The 12,722-nt window shown below is 36.2% G+C and overlaps 1 protein-coding gene and 1 long non-coding RNA gene across 3 annotated transcripts in view; one reads left to right on the top strand and one right to left on the bottom strand.

Moving 5' to 3' along the window:
- The window catches only part of hlx1 (H2.0-like homeo box 1 (Drosophila)), a 2,579-nt gene extending 761 nt beyond the window's left edge, over window positions 1-1,818 (top strand). Inside the window, exons 2-4 of one of the 2 annotated variants that reach the window (XM_019096090.2) lie at window positions 176-343; window positions 552-736; window positions 1,299-1,818. In XM_019096090.2, coding sequence (XP_018951635.1) covers window positions 176-343; window positions 552-736; window positions 1,299-1,604 — 659 coding nt within the window. In that variant the 3' untranslated portion in view covers window positions 1,605-1,818. The remainder of the gene's footprint in view (window positions 1-175; window positions 344-551; window positions 737-1,298) is intronic. The other variant, XM_019096091.2, reaches the window with a different exon arrangement.
- The window catches only part of LOC109113521, a 21,025-nt gene extending 8,303 nt beyond the window's left edge, over window positions 1-12,722 (bottom strand). Inside the window, exon 1 of the long non-coding RNA XR_006157443.1 lies at window positions 12,389-12,722. This is a non-coding gene — a long non-coding RNA (uncharacterized LOC109113521). The remainder of the gene's footprint in view (window positions 1-12,388) is intronic.

Here is a 12,722-nt window from a genome sequence, read left to right as displayed (position 1 = left end):
AGATGCATACTTCTATTATTTTATTATCGATCTGTTTTTGTTTTTCCATGATAAACAGCGCACTCTTTTTGGCCCAGTATTGTAAAGTCGTACATATAGATGAAGTTTCGCCACTGTTATTAAAAGGCAATACGAGTTTAATTGGAACTAATTGGTGTTTGTCGTTCTGTAACAGATCTCACATCGATTGTTAGTCCGAATCGGCAGTCAGCAGTCCATGTGTCTGCAAGCCCGTACTTCGCGTCCATAGACCCGACCATGAGCGAAACCTCCTCCATGATGGGTTCAATAAGCAATGCAGCCAGACAATCAGGGCAACATCAGTTTCAAGACACCTTCCCAGGTAGTGTAGACATCCCAGTCGAGCCCTAAAGAGCAGGAGAACCTGCACGGATGACACGTTCATTATTATTATGATTGCACTGCATTATTTTGCACGTGTGTGCGGTGATAAGCCAATTTTGCTCATGCAATTAAATAACATTCACTTCTGCCTAAATGCATTGAGGTTTTGTTGTGTTCTAATGGCGTGTGTTGTTTGACTCAAACAGGGCCGTATGCGGTGCTTTCCAAAGACACAATGCCACAGACTTACAAGAGGAAAAGGTCGTGGTCCAGAGCCGTGTTCTCCAACCTCCAGCGGAAAGGCCTCGAGAAACGCTTCGAAATCCAGAAGTACGTCACGAAGCCGGACAGAAAACAGCTGGCTGCGATGCTGGGCCTCACCGATGCACAGGTGAGCGACTGATTATCAATGCAAATTAATTCAAGATTTAAGCTAAGAAAGAAAGAATGTTTAAAATGAAAACAATTAGCTTTGGCCTGCGGGAGCCATCTGGAGCGTAAGCAGCTGGAGCATTGCGACACCCGCGTTTCTAGAGAAATGAAAGTCAATTATAACGAATTATTGCAAATGCAGGAGGGGTGCAGTTGTTTCGTTTCAAAACATCCTAATTTAGTGCATTGGGCAAGAGTTTCTGTCTTATTAGATATAGGAAATGACACGACCGACAGCAAAAGCGATAAGGAGTTTCAAAACTTTCCAGTCAAGTGTGGAAATGTTTTTTTTTTTTTTTCTTTTTTCAGTAGACCCGTATTTTCACTTGGACATTTCAATTTATTGGGGGAAAAAAAAACTGTGTCTGAATTTCTGTATTATATAAAAGTTCACCAAATTTAACAATCTCTAATTGCCATCTCAAAATAGTGCAATGCAATAAATAATAATATAAATGCACAATTAAATTTGAATTAAAAAAATACACATACATAAAATGCTCTTGCTTTTCTTGTTTCAGGTCAAAGTTTGGTTCCAGAACCGACGGATGAAGTGGCGGCATTCCAAAGAAGCTCAGGCGCAGAAGGACAAAGAAAAAGAACAGCCGGATAAATCCGCGACCGAAACCGAACCCAAAGAGCGCGAGGACTCCGAATGCGAAAGCGAACCGAGCGAGTCCGAATTCGAGGACGTCGCGGAGGACAAAAGCGACGTGGACATTTCTGACCTCAACAAAGCCAGTGTGATTATTCCCGGAGCTCTCGACACATCCAGCACGAACTCCATGACAGAACCGAGCGCAACCGCGCAACAAACGCCGCTGTGAGGATCTCCAAACACGGGGGACACACGGCGGGCCCAGCTTGAGCCATCGTTTCATTGTGACCCTTGAGAGAGGACTGCCCTAAATCAACCACTCGACCTTCGTAACGATTTGGGAATTGAATGTTCATGAATTAAGACGTTGATAAACTTGACTGTATTATATTTTGTCTGTAAGTATTTGCACTGAAATTGTAAATAAACGTTTGTTACTAATATTCCACCTGGTGTATTTATGGAAATCAATGCCATAAAAATTCAAAACGAATAAATACATTTAAATTATATATTTAACGATTAAACAAACATTTCCCAAAGGATGCATTCATACAAAATTAATTTTGCCACTTTTTCTTTCCCTGGATAACACTAAATAGGATAATAATAATTATATAATAATGATTCTTATTTACATTGTACACATTGAATATAAAATCTTAAAAACAAATGGTTTATTTGTCTATCGCAATGAACTCTTGCAACACAGTTCTCACTAATAGTTGCCTGTATTTCTCGGTTGCATAATTCGGTAGTTCATTTTGCAGGAACAGATTACACATCAAACAACTCATGTTTTATTGTGAAAGTCTGAACAGAGTAACGCGTGAATCTTATTATAAGAAAACAAAATGACTGATGAACAATCGGGGCAAGTTGTCACACGGTTTTGAGTGTTGAGCATTAGTTTAAAACTATTGCAATTATTATTATTCCCCATCCAAGCTCAGTAGACAAGATCAGTACTGATTAATTATCATACATATACTTGTTAGGTAAACAGTAGTACATAATAAAAGCATAATGACGTTCATTAAGCTGAAAATGAAGGAAGACTTTACTGTTTTAATGCTGTAATTTAATGCAATAACATTTATTATTTTATTAAATATTTATTTTTGACTTGATTATTAGTTTTTTTGGTTGATTTTACTTTCTTAGTTTTGTGTTTCAGAATTGTTTTTAGATTTAACTTGTTTTTAATTCAAAAGCCTATAATCCAGATATGTCATGAGAGATGGCTTTTCATACTGGAGAAATAACAACAACACCAAGTTATTGTCAATAAGCCACTGGTTTCCATAAACCTCTGTTTGTGGACATTCCCATCATAAGGCCGTGATGGATGTTGAAATAGACATCTTTTGGCCTGTCAGACCTTTTAGAGTCAGGTTAATGTATTCTGCCAAGGCTTTTTCACCCTGAAAAATGTGAGCTGGGTGAAATCTGGCGTCCAACAATAAACAGAGAGCGAAGAGCTTGGATTTATAGCTTGTATACATCTGCTAGCTCTAGATATCAGCAACGGAGCGGATGAGTATGTTTTATGAATGTAGGTTGAGATCTGCGCATCAAAAACTACTCCATTTATGGACTCCGTCTGTCTAAGCTACACTTCACATGCCATGTAATGAGGCGGAGTGTATAATGTCACGGCGAAACTATTCGAGGATTTAGACAATAATCCATCCAGAGATATTACAGCCTCATGACATTACTATTAGTGTATATTTAACATCTTCAGATGAGTTATTGCACATTCAAGTATTGCAAAAAAAGAGGTTTTCTCTGGTTTATTAAACTGTTGATAAAGAGACAGGCCGTTTACATGAGGCTGTGATAACAGGCAGTTTATGTAGTTTAATGAGTTCAGTCCATAAAGCGATAAGTGCGGCTACTGCGAGACGATCCAGATGAACATTCATGAAGAGCAGATTCATAACAGCGTTGCATAAGAGCGCCACAAAGAAGCGTTCAAGTCTATAACCCCAAGCAGGCCTGTTAAGGGCATTAGTGTCTGTGAGAGTAATTAGGATTTAAAAGACATTCATAAATCTGGAACATCCCAACAGTTTGTCTGTCCTGGGAAGACGGCAAAATCACAGTGAATGAAGCCAGGGGTGTGGGGGAGAGCATGTGTGTGTTTGTGTCTCTCAACTGTATAACGCTGAATGGCAAGTGTGAAAATGTGACTTATATAATACTATATAATGCATTCAACTGATCAAAAGTGGTGTTTATGTAACCAAAGATTCTATTTCAAATAAATGCTGTTCTTTTGAATTTTCCATTCATCAAAGAATTCCGAAAAAATAAAATGTATCACAGTTGCCACAAAAAATATTCAGCAGCAACACTGATAATAATCAGAAATGCTTCTTGAGCAGCAAATCATCATATTAAAATGATTTCTGAAGATCATGTGACACTGAAGACTGGAGTAATGATGCTGAAAATACAGCTGCGTATCACAGAAATAAATTGTATTTTACAATATATTACAATAGAGAACAGCTTTTTTAAATTGTAATAATATTTCACAATTTTAGTGTGTTTCGTATATTTCTGCCTTGATAAGAGATTTCGGTCCAAAATAAATAAATAATAATAATTATAATAAAAAATTTTTTAAAAAAAACGTATTTTCTGCCATGGCAATATACATTCATTTTACAGACATTTTTATATATATATATATATATATAAAAATGTCTGTAAAATGAATATATATATATATATATATATATATATATATATATATATATATATATATATATATATATATATATATATATATATATATATATATATACATACATTTGTGACAAACTCCTAAAATGAACAGAACAACTGAAAAACTCCTATAACTTTAGTTTCAGGTTAAGGAAGTCTCCAGAAGGTCTCAGAAACCGACGATATGTCATCAAAAAAGGCCATAAATATGAAATCTAAGTTCATATCACCATAATAAAGTCATTTTGTTCATCTTTGACTAACACACACACAGACATGAAGATCTTAGTAAAGCAGAGCTCTGAACATGAATGATTTCACCAAAGACCACCTGAAGTACCGCGAGCTCTACTTTCCTTTATTCCGGAAAGAAGGATGACCTCTGGAGATCTCTGGTTTTTCCACTTAAGCCCACATATTGAATTCCGCTTCAGGACATTCCCGCTCGCCCGCGCTACCTGCAGACGGCCTTCTTCACGCGCTCTTTTACACCAAAACCTAATGCAGTCCACTACATCAGTCACACATGGCGCTGCATTTACAGTTACAGCTTAATCACTTTCCATGGAAAACGTTTTTCTGCAAGCCGACCTCATAATGCGCGCATAAATCGCCCGTCTGAGCCGCAGTGTCAATCTCAAATTCTCCTTCGCGAAGTTGTGAATTACGTTTGTATGCGCAAACATGCAATAACAATAACAGTGCAAAAGCTTAACATAATACTGCAGCGTTTGATTTGTGAACTGTCTTCAGAGATTTTATGATCACTAGGAGAAATCCCATCTGGCCCAGGATTTAAAGTCCACCGTTTCTTCACTATTTAAAGAGCGAGTCGAACGTCCCTCTGACCTCGACGCAGAGCAGCTCGCAGGCCGAGACGTTTTGAGTAAGGAGCTGCTTCAAATAAATGAGGGCTCTGTGTGTTTTCGCTTATTTGCGGAAGGATTAATGTGACTGATTGGGATCTCGGTGGGACCAGAGCGATTCGCAGATGGAGCCGCTGATAAACTGACAGTGATTAGCTGCTGCAGAGTTTAACTCTCCAGAATGTTTCGGGCCTGTAATGCAACTCAGTCAAGTTTGAAAAATTTAGCATTTTCCAACAGTGAATCAGGAACATTACCTTCCCAAAAAGAAGTTTTAGTTAAATTCTCAAGACTTCCAAAAAAAAAAAAAAGATTATATGTATGCATGTATATATATATATATATATATATATATATATATATATATATATATATATATATATATATATATATATATATTAAATTATATATTTTTTATTTTATATATACATAGCATTCAGAAATATGTGAAATTTATTAAATTTTTATAATAAATTTAGATATAATATAATTATATAAAATTATACATACAACAATTGTATTTTATATTTTTAATGTATTAATTTCACACACACACACACACACACACACACACACACACACACACACACACACACACACACACACAGACTCAAAAAATATGTTCATTTAACATATAAATGTTTATACAAATAAATTCATATATAATAATAACTGATAATTACCAATACTAATATAAAAATAATATTACTGTGTTTGATTAAATACAAAAATTATATTTTCAATTTTTTATATAATTAAAATAATATTTGTTATTAAATATATATGTATATACAAAATTATGTAAAATGAACACACACAAAACATGTATTTATATAAATAAGTTCATTTATAATAATTAATAATAAATTACCAATTGTAATGAACAAAAAAATATTACCTATAATAATTATATTTTATATTTTTACATATTAAATGTAAAAATTGTGTGTATATATATATACATATATATATATATAATTATATATATATATATATAATATAATACATATATATATATATATATATATATATATATATATATATATATATATATATATATATATATATCTGATAATATATATATATATATATATGTGTGTGTGTGTGTGTGTGTGTGTGTGTGTGTGTGTGTGTGTGTGTGTGTGTGTGTGTGTGTATTCAGCATCATGTAACTGTTTTCTTCTAAGAACGTTCTCCACAGGTTACACTGAGGTGGCACTAAATGTGTTTTATTTGGTTTAGTCGGTGCCAGTGAAACATTAGACCGTTGTCTGATTGATGAGGTAAAGCAGCGGTCTGCTCTACAAACGACACGCCTCTGACGAACAGCTTACCAACTACAGAAAACAGAACACTACTGCCTGTTATTTAACATCACGTCACAATGATTCAATAACCATCGCAGTCCATTTCAGTGGAATAACACTGCTGTATGCATTCATCAACGCCTTCACTCGTCCTGTGAAGGGTATGCTGTTGGTTTAATAAAATTAGGACTAGAATTATGAGCGTTTTAGATGCTTAACTTCACTTTATTTAAAACACATAAAATGCTAAATAAATACAGAGCACAAGAATATTGTTCATAATGTGTTAAAACCACAAATGAGAGCAGAGGACACTTCTGAGATTAAGGCTTTATAACTGATTTAAAAGTTTGAGGCGTTATAAGTGCAGACGGGGACAGCAAACCCTTCACTTTAAGAAAAACTTCATCTTTATTATTCGGTCTAAGACGTGATGGACTGTGGCAGGACTTTGGACGGCGTCCTTTTATCACAACTCTGCTTTTCTAGTTAAGTCACGTTTCACTCTCAGTTATAATTACTCAGTTGTCATTCAAAGAAAGTGAAATCTGCAGCCTTTTTTACCTCCGTTACGTGACATTTCAGAGTGAATCTGGGGTTTAAACCAGAAAAACTATGAAAATACACACAAAAAATTCTAAATAAAATGAAAATGCCAAATTTTGGCTAATATTATCCAACTCTCACACTGCTAATTTCTAAGGCTCTAAATTATCAACATGATTAAAATGGTCTTAAAACCATCTTAAAATATTTTTTTAGAAAAATCAGTGCGTCTCAAATCTGATCATCAGGATCTTTTGAGGAGCGTTTGTTTCCAGAAGCTTTACTTTCACTGTTCCTCAGCGGAGGAATGATCTTCACAAGCCTCCAGAACATCTCACATCTTCTGAGGAGCCTTTATTTCTTCATCTCTCAATCACTGCATTATATGTTTGGATCATTTACATCTCATCTTACTGAGACACATTACTGGAGATATAGAGCAAACACTGATATTTAGATCGTTTTATGTAAGGATCCACTATACTGCTATAAAAGCAGAGTTTTATCACTTTTTAGTCATATACATATCAGCATCTGCACCAAATTTAAGCTTCTAAATGAGCTTTTTCCTCCATATTCTCATTATAACTGTCTATATGAGCCTGATGGATCAAAATATAAAACACATATACAAACTTTTTTAAATTTTTGTATAATTTTGTGTAATTTTTCAGCCTAGTATTTCATACGTAATTCTTTACAGGGTTAATAAATTAAATAGTGCCTTGATTTCAGACAAATAAACTGCCACGTCATCATGCCTTAACCTTCTCATTTGTCTATAAATCGTTGCTTTTACACGTTTCCTGCATCGAAGTGTTAAAGTCTTCAGTGTTTTGCATGCTCACGGCCCTGAAAACCGATCTGGGTACACGGGAGCTGTCGCCACATTTCCAAAAAGCTGCATTATCGAGCGATTTTCTAACATGCTCGCAGTTTCCAGGCAACTTGGCTTTCCTTTTCCACAGACCAAAAGCGTTTGCCAGCCAGTTGGGAGAGGGTGAGGAAAAGAGAAAAAACTAAAAAAAAAGAGAGAGTCTAAGAGGCATCTAAAGTTAAATTTAAAGATGTGTTTCTTTTGGACGCCCGTCTGCGCAGCTATAAACCAAGGGAGACATTTTCATACTCTACATTTTTCATGGTTTGCTCTGAGTTTCCTCCCTTCCTCTCGCTCCACCTTGGCTCTGGTTACGTGCTGCGGCACTGGCTGCAGACCACAGGCGACGGGGCATCATCGCCTCGTGAAAAACCCAATGCAGAGCCCCCGCCCACCCCCTCATGACGGGGCCGGTTGTCCTTGGCCGGCTCTTGGACTCGGGGGCCGATCCTTAGAGACTTTACCACTTGGGCTCGCACTACTGAAGAAGGCTTTCAACACCCGCGTGATTCTAAAGTAATGCCTTGTGCGCGCACTTAAGTCCAATCGCAGACTGTTATTGGTACTAATGTAAAGACTCCCAAGGCCGTTGAACACGGCAATAAACCTGGCCGGGGGGTTTCTGCCAACTCTATGGCACGTTTCACTTGTAGTTTGTTATTAATTAGCGTTAAGCGCTCCTCTGTTGGAGATTTATCACGTGTCCCATCTGCGTATTTAAAGACGTTTATGCTGGTTATTATAACCAAGTTCAGCCAGCCTACGACGATATAAAAAACAAAGATCGAGAAGCAATTTACTGTCATCAAAGCCGGAACAAAGAGGATATTTAGCTGGGTTTCTATAATCGTGACGCCCGTGGCTTTTGGATTTATGGTGCATTTCAAGTTAATGGTTTCAGCCAATGAATGAACGTATGAAAGTCCGTCACAAAACTCAATGACGGGTCATTACTTAATTAATCAAATGTAAGCATCCGACCACAGTTCTGTTTCAACTCTGTTAGCCAACGTGAAGCAGCTCAATCAGATTGTAGGATGCATTTCATGACACCAAGAACACATCCAGGACAAGTCAATAAAAAGAGTGTTAAACAAAGGACCATTATGATATTTCACAGTCTGTTTAGTTATATATATAATTTACATACAATTAATTTAAAATATTTAATAATAATATTTAAATTTATTAAATGTATTAAATTGTTTTATTCAAAAAAAGCTTTTTTTTCACCCTTTAACTGCAAATGTGTTTCCTCAATATTAGAGGATCAGAGGAGGGCTTTATTTTTGTCTTTTGTGTTTTAACTCCTTCCCTAAACGATGCCTATCTGTTTTTTCACATCCTCAATACCAATTTATCAGCACACGCGATGGAACAAGAATGATGATGATCTTCACAAATACAAGAACAACAAAACTAGAAAGCATTAATGAGCATTTATTTTCCGGCTTGGCAAGTTAATGATGTGATCAAACGTCTAACACCAAGTACTTGAGTTCAGAATGTGAAAAATCCCACACTAAGAGATTAGAAACCAAACACCTTTGCAGCCAACCAGAGGACCCTAGCAACACCTTAGCAACTTAACACCTTTGCAGCCACCTAACAACAATCTAGACCAATATGGAAGCGATCCAGATCACCCTAGCAACACCTTAGCAACCACCCAGAAGACCCTAGCAACACCTTAGCAACCACCCAGAAGACCCTAGCAACACATTAACAACCAAACACCTATGCAGCCACTTAGAAATGACCCAGAGCACCAAAGCAGTATCTAAGCAACCATCCAGAACACCTTAGCAACACATTAGCAACCAAACACCTTTGCAGCCATCAAACAATGGCCTAGACCACCCTACTACCAACACCATAGCAACCACCCTAAAGAGAACAGCCACAGGGCAACCACCCGAAACACCTTTGCAGACACCTAGCAACTATCTATAACACCCTAGAAACACCTTAGCAACCATCCAGAACACCTTTGCAGCTACCTAGAAACCAGCTCAAACACACTAACAACACCTTAGCAAACAAACATCTTTGCAGCCACTTAGAAATTACCCAGTTCATCATAGCAACACCTTAGCAACCACCCAGAACACCCTAGTAACACTTTAGCAACCAAAACCTCTGAAGCCAACTAGCAATGACCTAGATCACCCTAGAAACATCTTGGCGACAACCCTAAAGAGAACAGTTTGCAGCCACCTCACAACTATCCATAACACCATAGCAACACCTTAGCAACCAACCAGAACACTTTTACAGCCACCTAGCAACCACCCCAAACACCCTAGCAACACCTTAGTGACCAGACACCTTTGCAGTCACTTAGAAATGACCTAGTTCACAATAGCAACACCTTAGCAACCACCCAGAACACCCAAGTAACACCTTAGCAACCAAACTGTTTTTGCAGCCGCCTGGCAACCAGTCCGAACACACTAGAAACCATTTTATGTACACTATAGTTTTTAAGTACACTTAAAAAGCAAATTCACTTAGAAACTGCTAGTTTATTTCACAATTAATTACAAAGAAGCTAACTGAATTAAATATAAATTTCATTTTTTTTCAGCTGCTTACACACATTTTCAAAACTATACCTCTTTTTATCAAAACTTTACACACAAATCCAAGAATTGCAAAGACAAAATGCAAAATGCTTCACATATCTTGCCAAATGAAGCAGTGCATTCAAAATATCACAAACACATCTCAAAAGCAACCATTGGCAAACACCTTTGCCATAATATTAATTCCTGTTAGAATTTTGTTGCAAAAAGTGTTTTATGAAATTGAAAACCGAGTCAAAGGCTGAGAATTAGTGTATGATTTTGCAGATTTGGTTTGTGCTTCTAGAAAATCTAGTAAAGATTTTGTGTGCAAGCAGTTGAAAAAAAAACCCAGTAAGTACTTGTATTGTCTTGCAAAACGTGCTCCAATAATCTTCATTTTATTTACAACTTGTTTAAAGTGTGCAATGATAACACAAATCATTTGTTTTAATTAAACTTCTTCTGTCTGTCCAGCAGTGAACCTCTTCATTTTGAACTAAACACAAACCCAGCTGTGTGCTTCGGGTCCGAAAGCAAACACGCAGTACGTCTGAGATGTGACTTTGATTTGTTTAGAAAGACGCTGCTTAAAATCAGTGTGATGGCGCTGTAGTGTTGAAGGACCACCCTGAGCTCCTCCACTGTCTTTAACAGGCTCGTTTTTCATGAGCGTAATGATAATGAGCTCATTATCTGACGACTGTGAGGAGGAGAGAGACAGATGCGTGTGTGTTTGTGTGTGTTTGATCGCTCAGCTTGTTAAAGGCAGAGAAAGACAAACACGACACCAGCTCAGTTTGTCTTGATTGTGCTCCAAAGCAAACAGTGCGATTAGAGGAGAGAAACGAGATAAAGGAAAGTAAGAGAAATGACTCACTTCAGCAACTGCTGCTTTACTGAAACAGGATCCTGTGAATCAACACACTGCACTTCTGATTCACTGCTAATGACTCCACATCAAAAAAACATCATGATATAAGAGGACTGGCCACAGTAGAGCGTCTGGCGTCACGGGTCATGTTTGCATGGACTGAATCAGAGATATTCAATTCAGTTTACAAGAAGTCATGTCTCTAAATGTCCTTCCCAGCAAAGCTCAGTTTTAGGAGCCAATACATTGTGTGGCGATGAAAGAAAATAAGCAATGTGCATTTCAGGAATGATTACAGGGCATTCAGTGCGGGGATATTATCGTGAACTAAAATTATAACCATAAAAAAATGAAATTTATATAAAATAAAAATTAATTGTTACTTAAAAAAAAAAAAACATTCACTGAAAAAAATAAATAAAAATAAAAACAACAACTTTATTTGGGCTGGTTTCCAAGGCAACATTTCTAATTTCTGTGTGACTTTCTTCTATAGAACACAAAAAAGTTACTTTACAAACCGCTTTGGTCACCAATGACTTCCACTGTATGGACAAAAAAAACAACAACACTATTTTGAGACAATTCTCAAAATATCTCATGTTCCACAGAAGAAAGGAAGTCATGCAGGTTTGAAATGACATGAGGGTGTATAAATGTTACATTTTTTTTCTTTTGATAAATTACCCTTTTAAACAAGTCAAACTTAAAGTTGTTTATTTATGACAATCGGTCTTTCAATCACACTTTTAGTTTCCGTCATCTGTGCAAACACACAGAGCGTATAAACAGCTTTCCAGTGACTGTAATTCTTGTGTGTTTATAAATTTGTTGCACCTAAGTGGCATTAAAAACATGCATAGTTTGGAAACACAAAGATATTTGTATATTTTCAAAAGAAATTCACCTTTCTGTTCATCAATATAGGACTAAATAATAACAAATAAAATAAACTACAATACTTTAGATTACTATTTTTTTTCAGCAACTATTATGTTAAGTTTCTCTTTTATTATCTCCCTTAAGAGAAATTTGTCAAACATACAACAAAACACAGTCAATTAAACTTCACCAATAATTATATATTTTTTTTAATTCCAAAACCTCATATATAACTCATACACCATTCCAATAATACACCAACATGACACATTACCCATCACATTACCCTCATCCACACAACAATTTCAGTCACTTATTATTAAAAAATTTGATTGATAATGGAATTAGAGAAAATTTGTACCTATTCATCTTACAGCTTGGTACCCTATATCTCCTGCCTGAGGGCATCAGCTCATGCTCCTTGTGGAGAATACAGCAATTTTAAGACTCTGCTTCCCAACAGACCTCTCAAAAATGTCCTGAAGAGAAAGTGGGGACAACATACCAATTATTTTTCCAGCACATTTTAAAGTTGTGATCTGAGTTTAACAGTAAAACTGCCAAACCATATTGTAAAACCATAACATATTATAGACTGACTAGCTTGTGTACAAACATAGTCCACTTGATGACTCCATTGCAGCTTAGAATCATAAAGTAAACACCTAAATACTTATAAGTTGTTCCCTGCTCAA

Source organism: Cyprinus carpio, chromosome B20, assembly GCF_018340385.1.
Source record: "Cyprinus carpio isolate SPL01 chromosome B20, ASM1834038v1, whole genome shotgun sequence".
In the NCBI taxonomy this organism is placed as follows: domain Eukaryota; kingdom Metazoa; phylum Chordata; class Actinopteri; order Cypriniformes; family Cyprinidae; genus Cyprinus; species Cyprinus carpio.
This window is presented reverse-complemented; position numbering and strand designations above follow the sequence as displayed.